We start from the raw sequence: 19,057 nt of genomic DNA on the forward strand, positions 1-19,057 counted from the left end.
AGGATCAACCCTAGCAGACGCGGGATCTGCTTTAATGGGGTTGATCCTGTTGACAGATGCTCGTCAAGTCAATGGGCTGTCTATGTAAGGTATGCAGGATGTGCCTTGTCATTAGGGTGACTGTAAAGCCCCCCCACCATTTCCACCTCTGCTACAAAAAAAAATGTCGCAAAGGCTTTATAAATAAGGCGCTAGAACCACAAAGGGAATTTATCTATCAATTAAATGCCGGTTACTTTTTTATTTTAGCATAGGAAAGTCAGATATTATGGCGCACGCCATCTCTGCGCCATCACTTGCGACTTTTCTGGCCCCATTTTGAAAAATGGTTGGTAAAATGGGCGCGGTTTCCATCTTTCCAAAAACTGTATTGATTCATGCCACATATTGATTCATGGCATACATAGCGCTTATAGCTGCTGTGGATTTAATTTCCTGATCAAAAGGCGCCAAATTGTATTACTTTTCATCCAGGGGATAAAACGCCATGATTAATAAATCCAAAAGAACAGCTGGCTATGTTGCCCATAGCAACCAATCACAGTGCAGCTTTTGTTTCTATGAGTTCACCTGTCATATGAAAGCAGCGCTGTGATTGGTCGCTTTTGGCAGGGTACCAAAATCTCTCCTTATTCATGTATTTTTTTTAAGGTATTTGCACCAGAAGATGCATTTTCCAAGAATTACCTACTGGTTTGTGGGTTTTTCTTGGAGAAAATCATAAGATTTGCTATGGCAGATTCCTACGTAACTCTCTAGTCTCTTCCTGCAAAGCCGGTGCTAGAACATAGGCTTGGCATCTGTCATACAGGAGAGCTCGGCAGGGCAGGGGTTAGGCGCCGCATGTTTCTGCCCGGTTCTGGCATCAGGTGGGTTAAAGCCAGAAGGGTGGGGGCTCCTGAGAGCCCTCCTTCACCAGGCTGGTCTCAGACAAGGTGGGGGTGTGCCAGCAGCTACCAGTGCCGGGTGTGCAGCTTTACCGGGACAGTCACACATGCAGGAGCCCGGGGGGGCCACAATGTGGCCCCTGTGCGTGGAGCCATGGCACCCAGACTGAGCCCCCGCAATGCCCGCAGGTACCTCTTCCTGTGCACCCTGTGCCTGTCCTGCACCCTACTCTGCTACAACCTCATCCTGCGCGGGGGGCACCACAACATGCACAGCCAGGGGTACCAGCACCTCGGCTGCCCCCCACTGCTGGGGGGCAAGAAACTACTGCAGAAGGTGCTCCTGTGCCCCCACTCCGGAGCTGCACTTACCTTCTCCAACACGGACCTATCCTCCTACCCGGACTGGAGTGGCAAGAATCAGACGGAACCCCCCGAAATGACTGGGAGCCCCCCAAAACCTACCGAGCACCAGGCGCACCCCACTGGGAATAGCACGGCTGCACCCCGATACGGGCACAAGAGGCTGCCCCAGGCCATCATTGTGGGGGTCAAGAAGGGGGGCACTAGAGCAGTCCTGGAATTTGTTAGGGTGCACCCAGAAGTGAGAGCTATGGGCACTGAACCCCACTTCTTTGACAGGAACTATGAGATGGGGTTGGACTGGTACAGGTAAGTGGACATATGATTATCTATAATGCTGGGTATGAATGAGGGTCATCAGATCTGGGGTGATCACTTCTGATAATGTATAAAGCTGGATGTGAATGGTGACCATGAGATCTGGGGTGACCACTTCTTATGATGATCTATAAAGCTGGGTATAGATGAGGACCATCAGACCTGGGTTGATCACTTCGAGTTATATATAAAGCTGGGTATGAATAAGGACCATCAGATCTGGGGTGATCACTTCTGAGGATTTATAAAGCTGGGTATGAATGATGACTATCAGATCTAGGGTGATCACTTCTGATAATGTATAAAGCTGGATGTGAATGGTGACCATGAGATCTGGGGTGACCACTTCTTATGATGATCTATAAAGCTGGGTATAGATGAGACCATCAGACCTGGGTTGATCACTTCCAGTTATATATAAAGCTGGGTATGAATAAGGACCATCAGATCTGGGGTGATCACTTCTGAGGATTTATAAAGCTGGGTATGAATGATGACTATCAGATCTAGGGTGATCACTTCTTATGATGATCTATAAAGCTGGGTATGAATGGTGACCTTCAGATCTGGGGTGATCACTTCTTATGATGATCTATAAAGCTGGGTATGAATGGTGACCATCAGATCTGGGGTGATCACTTCCAGTTATATATAAAGCTAGGTATGAATGGTGATCACTTCTGATTAACTGTAAAGCTGGATATGGATGGCGACTATCAGATCTGGGATGATCACCTCTGATTATCCATAAAGCTGGGTATGAATGAGGACCATCAGATCTGGGATGATCACTTCTGATTATCTATAAAGCTGAGTATGAATGAGGACCATCAGGGTGATCACTTATGATTATCAGTAAAGCTATGTGTGAATGGTGACCATCAGATCTGTGGTGATCACTTCTTATTTTCTATAATGATGGGTATAAATGAGGACCATCAGATCTGGGGTGATCACTTCTGAAGATCTATAAAGCTGGGTATGAATGAGGGTCATCCTATCTGGGGCGATCACTTCTTATGATAATCTATAAAGCTGGGTATTAATGGTGACCATCAGATCTGGGGTGATCACTTCCAGTTATATATAAAGCTGGGTTTGAATGGTGATCACTTCTGATTAACTGTAAAGCTGGATATGGATGGCGACCATCAGATCTAGGGTGATCACTTCTGATTATCTATAAAGCTGGGTATGAATGAGGACCATCAGATCTGGGATGATCACTTCTGATTATCTATAAAGCTGAGTATGAATGAGGACCATAAGGGTGATGATCACTTCTGATTATCTACAAAGCTGAGTATGAATGAGGACCATCATGGTGATCACTTATGATTACCAGTAAAGCTATGTATGAATGGTGACCATCAGATCTGTGGTGATCACTTCAGATTTTCTATAAAGATGGGTATGAATGAGAACCATCAGATCTGGGGTGATTACTTCTGATGATCTATAAAGATGGGTATGAATGAGGACCATCAGATCTTGGGTGATTACTTTTGATTATTAGTAAATGTATTTATGAATTGTGACCCTCAGATCTGTGGTGATCACTTCTGATTATCTATAAAGCTGGGTATGAATAAGGACCATCAGGTCTGCGGTGATCACTTCTGATTATCTATAAAGCTGGGTATGAATAATGACCATCAGATCTGTAGTGATCACTTCTGATTATCTATAAAGCTGGGTATGAATGAGGACCATCAGGTCTGCGGTGATCACTTCTGATTATCTATAAAACTGGGTATGGATGATGACCATCAGATCTGGATTAATCACTTCCTATTTTTTTCTAAAGCTGGGTATGAATAAGGACCATCAGATCTGGGATGATCACCTCTGATTATAATGCTGGGTATGAATAAGGACCATCAGATCTGGGATGATCACCTCTGATCACTCAACAATTTTAATTGCAGTTGAGATGTTTTTGGAAAGATTTTCACATATACCCAATATGGGAACAGTCGTTTGCCTAAAATTGTTCTGTCTCTTTACATCTGAGCATTTTATTCCTTATCACTAGTAACATACATGACCCATCACCAAAAGGAATAAGTACAACATACATGACCCATCGCCCATAAGTACAACATATATGACTCCTAACCAATAAGTACAATACATAGAAGAGCAGCCAGCTAGAGTAACCATTACCTGCCCTAACCTCTCTGTATATTAAAATAGAGGATCCAGGAGGTTAACATACATTAATTCCAATTTTGCTCCAATGGTTAACCTGTCATGATTTCTTAAATAGGGAAATTAAGGTAAAACATTTTTTTTAAAGTCTTCAAATTTTCATAACTCTTGGGGTCTAATGTGAACCCACCAGAGCGTCCGCCCATACATGTCAAACTTACCCATGTTTCTATAGGAAAACACAAAGCACTCCATATTCAAGACTCAGACAATTTTTTTTATTTATTTTTTTAAAGTGGACTTCCCCTTTAAATCTGTTCTCAGTGGCAAAGATAAAGTTAGTGTATCTATAAGACATGTATCTGCGGTGTCACATGGGAACAGTGTTGCCAGTTTCCTTTTAGGAGCCCCTGAATTTCTAATTCTCTCAGCTTACATCTCAAGCAGAAGTCATTAAGAATGATTGAGCGCGGTTACCGAGAAGCATTGCTAGGACTGCACAAATACTGCCAGCAAGGTGGCCATTACAGATGGCTTCCAATATTGCATAACGTTCACTGAAAAGCATCCCTGTGGTGGCTTCACCCCAAAATTCCTCCAAACTGGTGTATCCCAGTGCCACGTCTGGCCAAGGAGCTGGGATCACTTAAGGTCTTCTTCATGGACGTTGAGGGTCCTAGATACTTAAATAAGTGTAGAAGGAGAATATTGAGACACTGGGTGGGGGAAGGTGGGGTTCCAACCCTAAAATGACCACATAGGCATTCATTTACGGGGTCTTCTCTTACCACATCCACAGCATTAACCCTTTCCATGCAGTGGATTTACCTTGTGGTAATTGCCTGTAGTCCCTGTCATCAGTCAGTCTTCTATAGACCATTGACTTCCTTTTTATGATATGCGTCAGTCAGATGATGGCGAAGGTTTATGGGTTTTGGCAATAGTTTCCTGACTCTTCACACGCTGCAGTCAGAATATACTGCTGAGATTTCTTGGAAAATAGACATCTGCGTATATACTCATAGAGCCTAATAGAATGGAGAAATATCTATAGATAAATGTGGAAAAATGAAAAATAAAGAGTTTTATGGGATAAATCTAATCACGAGAATTGTAAGATTAGAAACTCATGAGCAATTGTTACCTTTTAATAGACTTATAGGAGTCTTCTCCCCGAAATGTTTTATGATGAATGGAGAGATAGATTAGATAGATAAATAGATAGATACTATAGATACATATTGGATAGTTAGATAAATAGATAGATAGATAGATACTATAGATAGATACTATAGATAGATATTGGATAGATAGATAGATAGATAGATATTGGATAGATGGGTGGATAGATAGATAGATAGATACTATAGATAGATAGATAGATAGATAGATAGATAGACTGTAAAGTTCTCCAGCTACAATACATAATAATGTCTCATAGGGAGCTGTATACAGACCTTCTATGGAGTTCTGAGTTAGATCATCTACAAGGAGCATCTCTTACCCTGCTGGAGTTTGTCAGAGTAGCACACCAACAGTCCATCTATCTACATAACAATGGCGTAATGCTTCACTTCTCCTGCGGGGGTGCTGCAGGGAGATTGATCACTTGTTTAGAGATGATTTTCATCAGCAGGAGACCCTGTGATCATCTCATTATTGGGGGGTCCTTTTGACCAAAAGAGATTGTCCAAAGTAGACAACTTCTTAAAAAATAAATGGGCAAAAATAACCAAATATAACTTTCTTGGTCCAGATTCCAGTCCACACACACGGATGGAGTCGTCATAGCCCCAGTAATGGAAAGATCCATGTGGATATAGAAATTATACTTTTTTCAAATCCTAGAGTGAAATTCTCTGTGAAGAAGTCAGCCACGTGTGAACATTTCCTAATATCTTACCACCTGAGGTTCTCCATCATCTCTTGAGAGTCTGCGTTGTCCACCGCCTCCCGGTTATGGCTGATACTGTGTACAAGGACTCATTCTTCTGGAAAAACTTTCCTTCAGCAGGGACAGAGGTTACAGTGTATGAGAGGGACACAGACACTGCCGGTGGTCATAGTTATCACGTAGATGTAGAAGACAACTCAAGTGGAAAAGTGGATCATCTGTGTTTCCTCTACGCCTCGATTATTATTCATGATGGAACCTTGGAGAATTCACCTACTTCTAGAGAGAAATCTGAAGAAATCATTCTGGTTGCATCAATTATTGCTGATAATTACCCAGATAAGATTATATTTAGGGAATGGTGTTGTCCAGAGTTAGAGAATCTTCCTTTTATCCCCCAGGTTGTGTCTGGTATTGCAGTAGTCGCTTGAATGATGTTAGGCTACAATACCAGACGTGACCCAAGAGTGGCGCTGTTTATAGGACAAAGCTGAACATTTTTCTAATCCTCGGCAACTCTTTTTTTTTTTGGTGGCCATAACCCTTAAAGGGCACCTGTCAGCAGATTTGTACCTATGAACCCAGCTGCCCTGTTGCATGTGCGCTTGGCAGCTGAAGGCATCTGTGTTGCTCCCATGTTCATATGTGCCCGCATTTCTGAAAAAAATTATGTTTTAATATATGCAAATGAGCCTCTGGAGCAACGGGGGCGTTGCCCTTAAGCCAAGAGGCTCTGCTCTCTCGTCAACTGCGGCACCCTCTGAACTTTGATTGACAGGACCAGGCAGTGAAAACATCATCAGGCCTGGCCCTGTCAATCAAAGTGGAGAGGGCACAGCTGTTGCAGAGAAAACAGAGCCTCTAGGTGTAACGCTAACGCCCCCATTGCTCCTAGAGGCTCATTTGCATACAATAAAACATCATTTTTCTCAGCAGTGAGGACACATATGAACATGGGACCAACACAGATGCCTTCAGCTGCCAAGCGCACATGTAACAGGTCAGCAAGTGTCATAGGTACAGATCTGCCGACAGATGCCCTTTAAGGTCACCAATATTGTACTTTTGGAGAACCCCATTAATTAACATTATTATGAGAATCAATCAAACTCCCTGACACTGGTCCAAAACTGTAGCTAGGCGATAGCTGCTGGCCATGAAGCCTATGTGTCCCTCGTGGTGGTCACCCCTGCCAGTGCGATGAAATATACCTAGGGCAGCAACTTGAATTTTTGCCCTGGATGGAGAAACCTACGATGCACTGGCCTTCTGGTTCACCATAAATGGTGTCTGCAGGGAGTTTGATTTCCTGGAGCTCTATAATCCATTCAGTCCTATCTGTAAAGTGATGGTGCCATTATATTAAGGAATTGCTAGTAATGCAGTACCCTAGTTCCATGTCATGTGTCTCCGCACTGAAACCTTCCATTACTTTTTTATTACGCAATGACTTTTGAAGACTTTACGGTTTTTTTTCCCGACTCCTTTCAAGATAAAAACAATATATAAAAGTATAGATTTCTACATAGACCAAGAAGCAAGGGTCTTGGCTGCCTCCCAAGTTCTGTTGTAATGAGCGGGGAATGAAGGGCACACGAGGACCTGGTCTCTCCTGTGATTTATGACGACTGAACTCTCCGAGTCACAGTGTTTTCTTATATCGTACGGTAGTAGTTCTGAGAAGCTGTCACTTTATTAGAAAACCCATTTTCAGATACTCTCATGAGAATACATACCATAGAAGCAAGAAACACAACTACTATGGGGTCCCCCTGTTTTCTGTGATACTGTCATAGTGCCTACTTCAAGCCACCAGTAGGGGGAGCTTACTGCATACATATGTATACATGGGGGATTTCTCATTGTCTTTGCACCAGAAAAAAAGTTGTCTAAGTGTTGTACATTTGCAACTTTAACGTGAAGGTGCGGCCCAACCGATTTACTATAATTTGTGGCAGAAAGTAGCATAAATGATAGACCAAATCGACATAAAAAAGCACTAGCCTATTTTCCTGGCCACCAGAGAGGCTGATGTAGTGTACAAGCACGGCCACCACTGATGGATTGCTGGGTGGTCTGTAACCATGGAAACGAGCAGTGTATAATGTGATAGAAAAATAAATTCAACCAGCAAAGCAGGCAATATGGACAACCACAATACATTAGTAAGTGCCTTGTATTAACTTCCTCTACATGATAAATGCCACTTATTGAAGTGAGACAACCCCTTTAATCATTGGAGAACCCCTTTAAGGGACTGTGATTTTTTTATTTATTTTTTTGCCATCTACCACCACCAGCCATAGTAGCTCTCACGGGGGTTGCTTTTTCTCTCACCCCTCCCACTCTAAAGTTTCCATCAATCAGGTGCTTGACTTAATTTATTAACTTTCGAATTTAACATTTTTGCCCACGGCTGATTTTCCATCCATTCCTCCAGTATCTGAGATGTCTCCATCTCCTCCTCAGGCTCAACAAGTGCAGTTTCTTTTTACTAGTTTAGGACTTGAGTTGATCAGTAGCACCATTAAAAGTAAAGAAACATGTCCATCTAGCTGGTAATTAATAGACTGTCCTCCGAACGGATCAATAATTCTGATCCGAGGTATAATAGGGAAAATCTATGGCGGACCGTGATTAGATTCTGGCACCAGCGAGGATTTCTCTCACTCGCCAGTTTGTCCTTTGATTTATATCCTCTACATGGCGGATAGGGGCTTCCAATGCCTAGGAGTGATGTGGAATAGGTCAGCCGGGAGCTGCATCAGCCAAGATGACAGTACTTGAGAGGTACTTTTAGCGAGGGAATACGCTGACTTAGGTCACAGAAGAGCGGTATTTTAGCATAGCTCAGGGAGGGTAGGCTGCCAACACTGGAGCTGATTTGTGCTGTCCTAAGGCTTCCCTACTAATGTCCTAGTGATTAAAATCTACGCAGCGTTCAGAATATTCCTGCTAATTGTTCCAACCTGTAGACTACTGCCATCAGTGGGTGACATACGTGTACTGACGACCATAAAAGCTGGTGGAAATGGGGAGCGAACCCCTCAAATACAACACAACCTCATTCACCACCATATCATACTGCTGGGCAGGCATGGCAAAGGCGTAGTTGACCACTTTTTATAATTGGCTTCAAGGAGGTCAACAGTGTGTCACTCAAAGCACGCCATCTTTTTTTCCCCAGGGATTGACAAGTCCTGTTTTTCAATCCATGCCCCCTTTGTTGGCCATGCACACTGCCGCCCCAATGTACGTTTGGACACCAGGATAATGTCAAACATATTCAGGGCTGCAAAGATGTTCCAGGTGGTTTAGGCAGTGCCCAAGAGATTTGCCAACTTGTCTTGGAGGTCTTCACTTTTTCTCTGAGCCTTGGTACGTTTCCGGAGAGTTGTCAAGTTTGGGTGAAGAGCTGGACATAGGAGGTGCCAAGGGTCGGACACCCAGCAATCTAGGATCAGGGGCCTGTCCTAAGGATAGCCTATCAGCTTTAAAGAACTCATTTAATCATGGCAACAAAAATAAAATTTATGAATGGGGTTGTGTTGTTTATGAGGGGTTTGCTCCCCATTTCCAACTTTCTTTAAGGCCGTCCTTACATGTATGTCACCCACTGATGGCGGCACACTACAGAAAGGAGCAATTAGCAGAAATATTCTGAACGCTTTTAATCACTAGCACATTAGTAGGGAAGCCTTAGGATGGGGGATTTAAACACAGTTGCCTGTGATTGGTATTCCTGACTCATTAGCAAGTTTTGTGTTTGTTACTCTGGATTGTTTACCATTTGCCTGTTTTTCTGACTTTGCCACTGTATTCTGATTTTGTCTCTGATGCGACCTCCTGGTAGTTGACTCTGCTTGTTATTTGACCTTTTTTGATAATGGACTCTTTTTGGTATTAGACTTTGCTAGTTTGTGACCTCACCTTTGCCTGCTGACTTTCATTCTGACCGTATCTCCTAGTTTTACACTGCTGTGTATTTGACTTAGCTTTTGGATTCTGATCCTGTTCTGGTTTTGCCTGTCTGATTTTCACCCCTTTCTGTCGAGAGCAATTTTTGGGGCAAGACCTAACATTTTTGCTCCTTCTGATTTTGGTCCTTCTGATTTTGTTATTTGACCTTTTTTGATAATGACCTCTTTTTGGTATTAGACTCTGCTAGTTTGTGACCTCACCTTTGCCTTCTGACTTTCACTCAGACTGTATCTCCTAGTTTCACTCTGCTGTGTATTTGACTTAGCTTTTGGATTCTGTTTTGGTTTTGCCTGTTTGATTTTCATCTCTTTAAGTCGATAGCCTTTCGGGCAAGACCTAATTTTTTTTCCATTTCTTTATTTTCTGGTTGGTCAATAGGAGACTGTAGCGGGGTACAGCTTGGGCACACAGTACACACTAATGCTTGTACTGTACATGTCATTCACCAGAGATCAGAGTACCAATATTTTTCTCACACAGGAATTACAAAAACTATTTCACCATTTACAATATCTTCTTGCCATCAGTGAGTGAAGATGTTCCTCTTAATATCCTATTCTGATCCAGTCCACCAGATCCAGATATATGTCATGCACATATACATGACGGGCTGGTTTATTTTAAGTCCAATGGGTGTTAAGCTATCTGGACAGCCCCCTGGTGAAGCAGAATTATGTGGCTGTAAGCAGCTTGCCCTGTGGTGATCACCTCATAGGACAACACCTTTGAGTGAGTCTTTGGCAGAGAGGACCTGCTTTTATCAATGGGCAGGGGAAGTGTACTTACTAGTCTGTGCTCCCGCAGCAAGTCAGGCCGCACTATGGTGGCGCAGATGGGTTGTTCTATTGCTATGGCAAGCTATCCTTGCTGACAGGGGGGCTGGTTGACCCATTAGGGAGCAGGGACACTGGGCCAATCTGGCTTGGTGCGGGCGTCACATGCTTATTTAGGACAGGGTATTGAAACAGGCATCTGCTGGCCACAGTTGCCTGTGATTAGTATTCCTGCCTTATTAGCTATTTTTGTGTTTGTAACTCTGAATCACTGACCATTTGCCTGTTTTTCTGACTTTGTATTCTGATTTTGCCTCTGAAGTGACCTCCTGGTAGTTGACTCTTTGATAATGGACTATTTTTGGTATTGGACTCTGCTAGTTTATGACCTCACCTTGCCTGCTGACTTTCACTTTGACCGAAACTCCTAGTTTCACTCTGCTGTGTATCTGACTTACCTTTTGAATTCTGATCCTGATCTGGTTTTGCCTGTCTAATTTTTACCTCTGTCTGTCTGACTACTCTTTTATCCCATTAGGTTTAGGCCTCTGTCCTTAGCTACGTCAGGGACGTAGTTGTGGGCGGTCATTTAGGGCAGATTGTGCAAGTAGGTAGGGACTGTGGTGTGGGTGTTCAGGGCTGCAATGCTCTCCACCTGTCATTGCAAGTAGATCTAGCACAAGGTGGTCCGAGGAGTTTCTTGTGTTGTCCAGGGAAACAAGGAATTACTCTCTTTATAGATCCCTCTAAACCCATAAGCCTATGGTGCCAACTTGGCAAAGGAGCCCCAGTGGTAATATAACACTCACGCTACTAGAAGTTTATGGCCATCATCCTAATGGAGACTATTGTATATCTACCACTCAGGTAGTCAACCAGAAGAAAGCAGATTAGACCATTGTCCTATGGGGTCTCCACTTGGTCCTGTTCCTGGTTGTTGTGAATTTCTACTTCTTCTGACTATAGAATTATGATCTACATCCAATCCTAATGTATACAGCACTGGGTTCAAAGCTCTGGGCTATAAAAGAGTGTACAGAAGAGTTTTGAGCTTGAGCTCCACTTATTCCACTGCCCTCCAGAAGTCATCCTGATCTACTAAGCACATTCATGAACCATGCTGCTGTTTGCCTGCTAGAACGCACATGCAGGCACTATGACCTTTGCTACCACTGACGAGTGTGTGCATAGATGTTATGTCTGCAGGTTACGGCAGGTATCCTTGTGCCAGCCGAAGCTTTGTCTGGGAGGATGGTTGTATACGGTTCCTCATTTTAGAAGTCATGAGGCACGTCACACCGATATACTAGTCATAAATAATTAAATAAGGAGTCCTTGGGAGTTTTCAGGTGCCTTCAAAGATTACTCATTCCTTGGCATTTTCTTATAAATTGTTATACTACGTCAGGGAATATAAAGGGAAATTACTTTATTTCTCATTGGCACGTGGTTTGTTATAGGCTTTTTCTGATAATGTAAAGGTTTTCTTCTTGTAGAGGTGAATTGTGCAGAACCTAAACAATAATCTCGCAGTAAAGTCCATTTCCTGCACATATCACATTGCATAGAAGCTCGAATGGCTCTCAAGCCCCCAACGCCATCACATTCTGCAGTCTTGAGGAGTCTGTGCGGATAGATGAATGAATATTTAACAAAATGTACTTATTCAATAAAAGAAATCATTGTATGATTAAAATTAGATCCAAGAACCCGAAAGATATTTTTGCATTTTATTAAAGGGGTTATCTCATGAAAAGTATTACTATGCAATGAATAGGACATTTTGAAAGAAGTATTATTGTAATATATATATGCCAAAAAGAATCGTAACTTTTTTATGTACATTACATTTTCCTCTCTGGCAGCACCCCTGCTGTTTATCCTTCTGGTTCACCTTCTCCTGCATTAACATGCTAAGTAACTTCCCTGTTCCCTCATCCCTTCAGTGCTTTTTGAGCTGGTGCCCACCTGCAGAAAGGGAAGAGAGAAATTATACAGATAATGCGAGGGAAAAAGGATGAAATAGTGGTGTGAACCCCTTCAAACATCTTAAGAAGACTCTAACATAAGACTGGATAAGACTATGCAGCCATGGCTTACCGGAGACATGGGCCCACCGGGGTGGTAATAGAATTGACATAGGGCTAAATCAGGGAGCAGAGTTAGGGACTCTGAGTAAGGGTTGTGGTCCCACAGGGAATACCAAAGTGCTACCCTCCAAGTAGTCTCCAATAGTAACAGTAGACACGTAGGTGATAAAGCACTCCCAATTCACGGTACCAAAGCAGCAGCCAGGAGATGTAGTTGAATGGTGAAAGCCTTGCATAGTCTACTCATGAGCAAAGAGCAGGCCAAGGTCAGGGCAGGGAGCAGGCAGGAGAACAAGACAATCTGATGTCTATGTTAGCCCACAGGTATTAGCTTGGGGGCAGATCCCACCAAAATTTACTGGATATACTAAAAAATATCTCTTATGACCAACTTAACCAACGTTCAAGGCCAGAGCAGTGTGGATCCATAGAGACTGGGAGTTTGTTCTTGCTTGTGACCCACAAGCAGAGTGAAAAAATGCAGGAGGACAACCAGGACACTGGGCACCTTTGTAGGTGAGCCAGCAGATTGTTACATAATAAACCATTTGACCACCAGGGACAGGACATTGCACCAATAAAAAGACACTTCCAGCCTTGCCAACCCAGGAGTGGACCTCTGCCCATTAGACTGTAATATTATCCTAGTTCTTCAGTTGGGAAGAGATTCTTCACTGACAACTTCATGGATTCTTACCTTTGGGCTATGAAAATACTGACGCACCGGGGAGGATATACTCAAGTGGGTGTGACTGGGAATTGCCTTGATAGTGGGTTAAGTTGGTCATTTCGGGATATTTTTGGTAGATCCAGTCAATTTTGGAGGGATCTGTCCCCAAGCTGATATCTATGGTCTATCATAGACATCAGACAAACTTAAGAATCTTGTCCCTCTCTTTTTCTAAAAACAGACTTGTGTCAAGAGGGTTAATATGAAGCTGGGTTGAGTTGATTGGATGAAGATTTATATTTCTGTATGTATCTATGTTTGGCCTGTTAGCATTTCTAGCAGGATCTCCCTTGGGTCATCCATTGTCACCTCATTTACAGGAAAATGTGGTTTGCACTATTATAAGACCCACTGCCCGAGCACATCCATTCCCTAAGGCTTGCTGCATATAGTCTTAAGTAGAAACACGTCTGAGAAGTGGACAGAGACATAGGATCCTACCAAAGAGGAGAAACAGGGACGTTACTGAATATCAGATTCATCCTCTAGCTTCCTAAAATGGATTTTCTAGGTACTGTAATATTGATGATCTACCTTTAGGATTGGAGTGGTCTGACTCCCAGGACCCCCACTAATCACTGTTTTATTAAGTTGCTGCGCTTTGGAACAGGTATCACAACAGTACAGCTCCGCCCACCGTGTAGTGACCGTGAATGGTACTGCATGGCTGATCCCATTTAAAGGGGTTGAACATGGACATATCCCCTTCTTCCCAAACTCAGCCCCTATGACATGAGCATCAAAGCAGCTTTTTCTGCAGATCTGGTGATGTACCGGGCTCTCCATGGGTAAGCTAGACGGAGGCTTCCGTCTAGCAGTGAGGCCGGTGACGTCACCAGCATTAATGGGCGGGTTTTAGAGCTGCCCTAGCCTGTAAAACAAAAAAGCCCAAAAAAAAGCACTGGAGCATGAAATGTCAGAGAGGCTGAGTGGGCGAAGAAGGGGATATGTCCAGGTTCAGCTCTGAACTCAGGACAACCCCTTTAAGTAAATAGAAGCCGCACCGCAGTACCATTCACGGCCACTACCAAGTGTCTACCCACCATATGGGCCAGAGTGTGTGCTCCATTACTGTATATTAGAGCACAATGAAATTACAGGGCCAGGGGAGATACCTAGACCTATCAATCAAGGGGGAAGGGGAGAATTTTTCAGGAATGTACAACAGAGGAACATAAGGCATTATTTTATAAGCAGGATCTACACTACCATTGTGCCTGGACTAATAGGGTTAGTCCTGCTGATAAATGCTCTTGTTTTTTGAGGCACTGACTTACAGGGTGGCACTGTAGATGCTTTTCTCTTTTTTCCTGATGTAAAGCTATTTAAGTTTAGCTTTAGATGCGAACAGAGAATGATTTTACCTTAACTAAAAGTAATTCGCTGATGTGGATTAGGAAATAAGCGGCAGCCAAAATTTTTGTCGAAACTTTCACAAAATTGTCAATAATTTAATATGTATTTCATAGTAATTAATAACTTGTCCCCTGCTAATACATAAAGTGCATTTTTTGTGTTGCTGTTTGGCTGGCTGCCATTAAGCATCTTAATTGGTGCTGCGATTTCCCACTGTGCTAGAGGGGGAGAAAGCGTTGCTTCATTCAGCGTTTAGTTACACGTCTGCTCACATGGCTGCAAATGTGAACATGCTATGAAATTATAAAATAACTTATCATTTTGCAAAGAGTTGAGCAGTGTCTGGTCTTATGGGTGCCTCTCTAGTAAAGGGTTGTAAAGGAGACACCTCTAGCCCCTAATCCTACCCTTGATTTGGGCATTGTATTGTTGGGAATCACATGGTAACCCCTTTCTTTTCCATTAGACTTAGACTTGAGTTTCATTGAGGGACGTAGTAAGGGACTAAGTGGCTTATTCAGTCCACCCCCTAATTGCTGAAGAAGGAGCAGGCTGTACCCACAATTTTTAGCGCCACTCAAGCAGAGAAAGCAAACATCATCCTAACTGATGGCTTCACATGAGTGGCTGCAGTAATTTCCAGTCTGCTTCTTGCTCAGTGTGGATGCGCAATACACGGATAAATCTTCATCCCGACAAGCTTTTGATTAGGAAATAATTGCAGCAGCTGTAGCTTATTATGAGGTTTTTTAATGAATGTAGCTTGCTTTATCTAGGTTGGAATTTCACCTCAGATTAATTACTTTGAGACAAATTAACTGCGCATAAATGCCTGCCTAAGTAAGGCAGAGGCTGGGGTAGTAGATGGCAGCACACACTCACATCTACAGTGGATACTCTATCTGTTTTAATGATTTCCAGCTCCGCCGGGTGCTAAGATGGCTTTATGTATTTAAATTCTGCTTCTCCGGTGGCAGACTGGCAGGGTTTTGATTAATTAGGACTAGTCCGAGTCACGGGTGCAAGCAGCTGTCACTGCCGTGAACAATAGCTTCAGCCGGTCATATATTGTGTCTGAGCATCACATGGATCGGACCCTTTAACAGCTATGAATGAAGATTCCTATGAACGTGTTGAGGACCATGCGTATGTGTTGTGATCATGAAGCTACAGCTGGGTGCAGTTGGCTCTGTAAGAAGCAGTGACCATGACTGGTCGTGTGATCGGAAAATGAAACCCATCTGCAATCTGCAGGCTGGTTCTGATACCGTAAGGTCACACACCCAGAGATGAGCGAAACTATTCTATATAATCAAAATTGTAGCCAAATTTTTCAAAAAATTCAGATTTGTCAGAAATTCTTCCAGAAAAATTTGGGCCAATTGCAAGATATTTTTTCCTTACAGAAAATGCCTAGTAGGTTTGAGGAGTCTTATAGGCCAGGCAATGCTCCTCTGGGTTTCTAGGAAAAAGATAGGCAAATTAGCTTTCCATCCCGAAGAATAAAAGAAGGCTATTGGTGCATTCATACGTGGATTTTATTGATTTGCCTCTTACCTGGCTAAGCCAGTTCTTTCTGCTCTGCAATTAGGGACAATCACCCTGAAACAACTGCAGATGAGATGCTGACTTAGCTATTATCCAAGTTATGTTTAAAAGGTTAAGCATTGACTTTTTTGTGGGGGATTAAAAGCTAATTTACATATCTTTTCCCTAGAAACCGAGAGGAGCATTGCCTGGTCTTTAAGACTTCTCACACCTACTAGGCACTCTCCATAAGGAGAAAAGTACTACCGATTTGTACCAAAATCAAATATCTTTGACGATTCACACAAATCAGAACTGAACGAATTTTAAGAAATTGGCTCATCCTGAGTACTAAGCTATAATAAGGCTTCCATAGAGCTGCATAGGAACTCTACTGTACTCTGATGTCATACAAAGTTTTATTTTCTTGGATTGCATATGTACACGTCCTCCATCAGACTGTAACTATAGAGGTATTCTCCCCAGCGGTATATCTCAGTAAGTATAGCACCCTCTACTGCAGCACATGATGGTCTACAGCTCCATACTAGGGAACCCATTTAGCCCATATAGCCTTTATTGCTAGATCAATATATGTGAGCCCTTCAAAGACCCACAGCCCTAGCTTTGACCTAGATCAGAAAATGATGAAATCCCAATAAAATTGACAGTGGGATTTACTATACAAAGTACAGTTGCCTCCTGGGTGATGGGACATGTGTATATATGCTCTACTAATTATGTTCAAATACTCAAAGGTTAATACTAAAATAAGCTCAATTGTTGTTATAAAAAAGGATGTAAATTGGGGAGGACCATTGATATTTTTATTAAATTTCAATTTTCTTCTTTTCGAATACAGAAACCTGATGCCTCGATCCCTGGATCACCAAATTACGGTGGAGAAAACCCCCAGCTACTTTGTGACGCGGGAAGCCCCTCGTCGGATTTCACACATGTCACCTAGAGTCAAACTGATTGTGGTAGTCCGTAATCCCGTGACCCGGGCAATCTCTGATTATACTCAGACTCTATCCAAAAAACCGGACATCCCCAGCTTCAATGAATTAGCTTTCCTCAATAGGACAAGTGGAGAGGTGGATACTTCCTGGAATGCTATCCGGATTGGACTCTATGCTTTGCATCTTCAGCCCTGGCTTAGTCATTTTCCAATATCCCAAATGCACTTTGTAAGCGGAGAGCGGCTGATCACAGATCCAGCCGGGGAGATGGCAAGAGTACAGGACTTTCTTGGCCTCAAACGTCTGGTCACAGAGAAACATTTCTACTTTAATAAGACTAAGGGTTTTCCTTGCCTCAAAAAGCCTGGTGGTGGAGGAGCACCACGTTGTTTGGGTAAATCAAAGGGTCGGGCTCATGTACAGATCACCACTGACGATATAGAACAATTACGAGAATTCTATAGACCCCATAACATTAAGTTCTATGAAACTGTTGGGCAGGACTTTCACTGGGAGTAGGATATCAATCAAAAACTGTGGACAAAGGCTTTCAAGAAGAAAATTATCAGAAAATAGACAAATTGATAGATAGCTTTACCTCTGGACAAAGTGACGATACAGAGAGGAATAGACTTAACAAAATAGGAATTTTAGATTTTTTTTGTTTAAAGAAGTTTGGATCAAGAAGGAAACAAGATGTTAATAGGTCTTAAAAAAAGAGTCTAGAAACCTTTACGTCCTAAAAATCTTAAACCATCATGGATGGACTTGTCCCAAATATCAAGGAGACATAAAGCACAATGCACTTTGCTCTTCCACTTCAAGGACTAAAGAACATGATCTATTAGATGAGGCCAGAAGCTTCAGGACAAGAAGGTCCCAGAACCTAAGACTCAACAAACTATTCATGCATTCTGGTCATTCCATGTTGTTCTCCAATAAAGGAAGTTCTAATTATCTGAGAAAATCTCAGAAAAAAAAGTTTTATGTAAAAGATTGTAATGATAAAATAATAATAATTATTAAAGGATCAAATTCTAAAAAAAAATAATGACCAAGGGTTGGGATTTTTGTCAAGATCGAATTGCCTTGAATTTTCTATTCTTCAGGTTCATACATGTGGAATGTCAAATTTTAGAGATGTCACCAATGACTGCATTGGTGAAAGTGTGGTGGAATTATTGGCTAGCACATGGGCATGGCATGCACTTGTAAATGTCACTGCCGTGCTTCAGATGCTTTGCTCTTTCATTAATTTTGCAAGATGTCCATAGAAAGGTCCACTCCGTTCCATTACCCTAAAGACTATTAATAGTCAACATCACTTCAAGTGGATCTGTCATATCTAAGTAGTCTCATGGAGCTTCAGTAGGAACAAATGCCTTTCCCTTTTGGTATCAGAAATGCAAGGTCTGTGAAGCCTCCAAAAACAAAACATTGTATGGGGGTCTAAGTTGTCATGTTTGGAATGAAGAAAATCTAAAATAGATAATAGTCGTCCCACAAACTTCTAAAAGTGCAACAATAACAGAATCATGCAGTGCCTAGATAAAAAAAATATCTCCAGAATATGGTTCACCTATATGGTGAGGATTAATGGAATTGCCACAGAGATAAAGAGTCGAGCTGAAGGAACATAAACACTCCCTACACTCTCGCAGTAGGTGGAGGTTCCAAATTAAATTCTTGTACCCAGCACGGTCTGTGAAGAAACTATACTTACCTGCTCCCTGCTACTCCATTCCGGCTCTATGGCTCCTGGTCTGTCTTCACTGGACTTCCTCTGGCTCTATGGCTCCTGGTCTGTCTTCACTGGACTGGTCCCATCTGTCAACTTCCTGCACAGACTGGGGTCACATGCACCACTGCAGCCAATGACTGACCTCAGCAGTGACATGTCCCCAAGAAGCTTGTGACCAAGCAGTGATGTGCCACTTGGGAACAGATCACTGCTGAGGTCAGTCATTGGCTGCAGCAGTGTGCGTGACCCCCTTCTGTGCAGTAAGTTGATATACAGAGACAGGA

General features: G+C 42.6%; 1 protein-coding gene across 1 annotated transcript; it reads left to right on the forward strand.

Moving 5' to 3' along the window:
* The first annotated feature begins 843 nt into the window (after positions 1-843).
* On the forward strand, positions 844-18,034 carry LOC122945462 (heparan sulfate glucosamine 3-O-sulfotransferase 2-like). The gene is made up of 2 exons (XM_044304530.1): positions 844-1,559; positions 16,933-18,034. Exons 1-2 carry the CDS (start codon positions 844-846, stop codon positions 17,549-17,551), a joined length of 1,335 nt encoding a protein of 444 aa, XP_044160465.1. The 3' UTR covers positions 17,552-18,034.
* Positions 18,035-19,057: the final 1,023 nt, after the last annotated feature.

The sequence above is a fragment of the Bufo gargarizans genome, chromosome 8 (assembly GCF_014858855.1).
Source record: "Bufo gargarizans isolate SCDJY-AF-19 chromosome 8, ASM1485885v1, whole genome shotgun sequence".
Taxonomy (NCBI): Eukaryota; Metazoa; Chordata; class Amphibia; order Anura; family Bufonidae; genus Bufo; species Bufo gargarizans.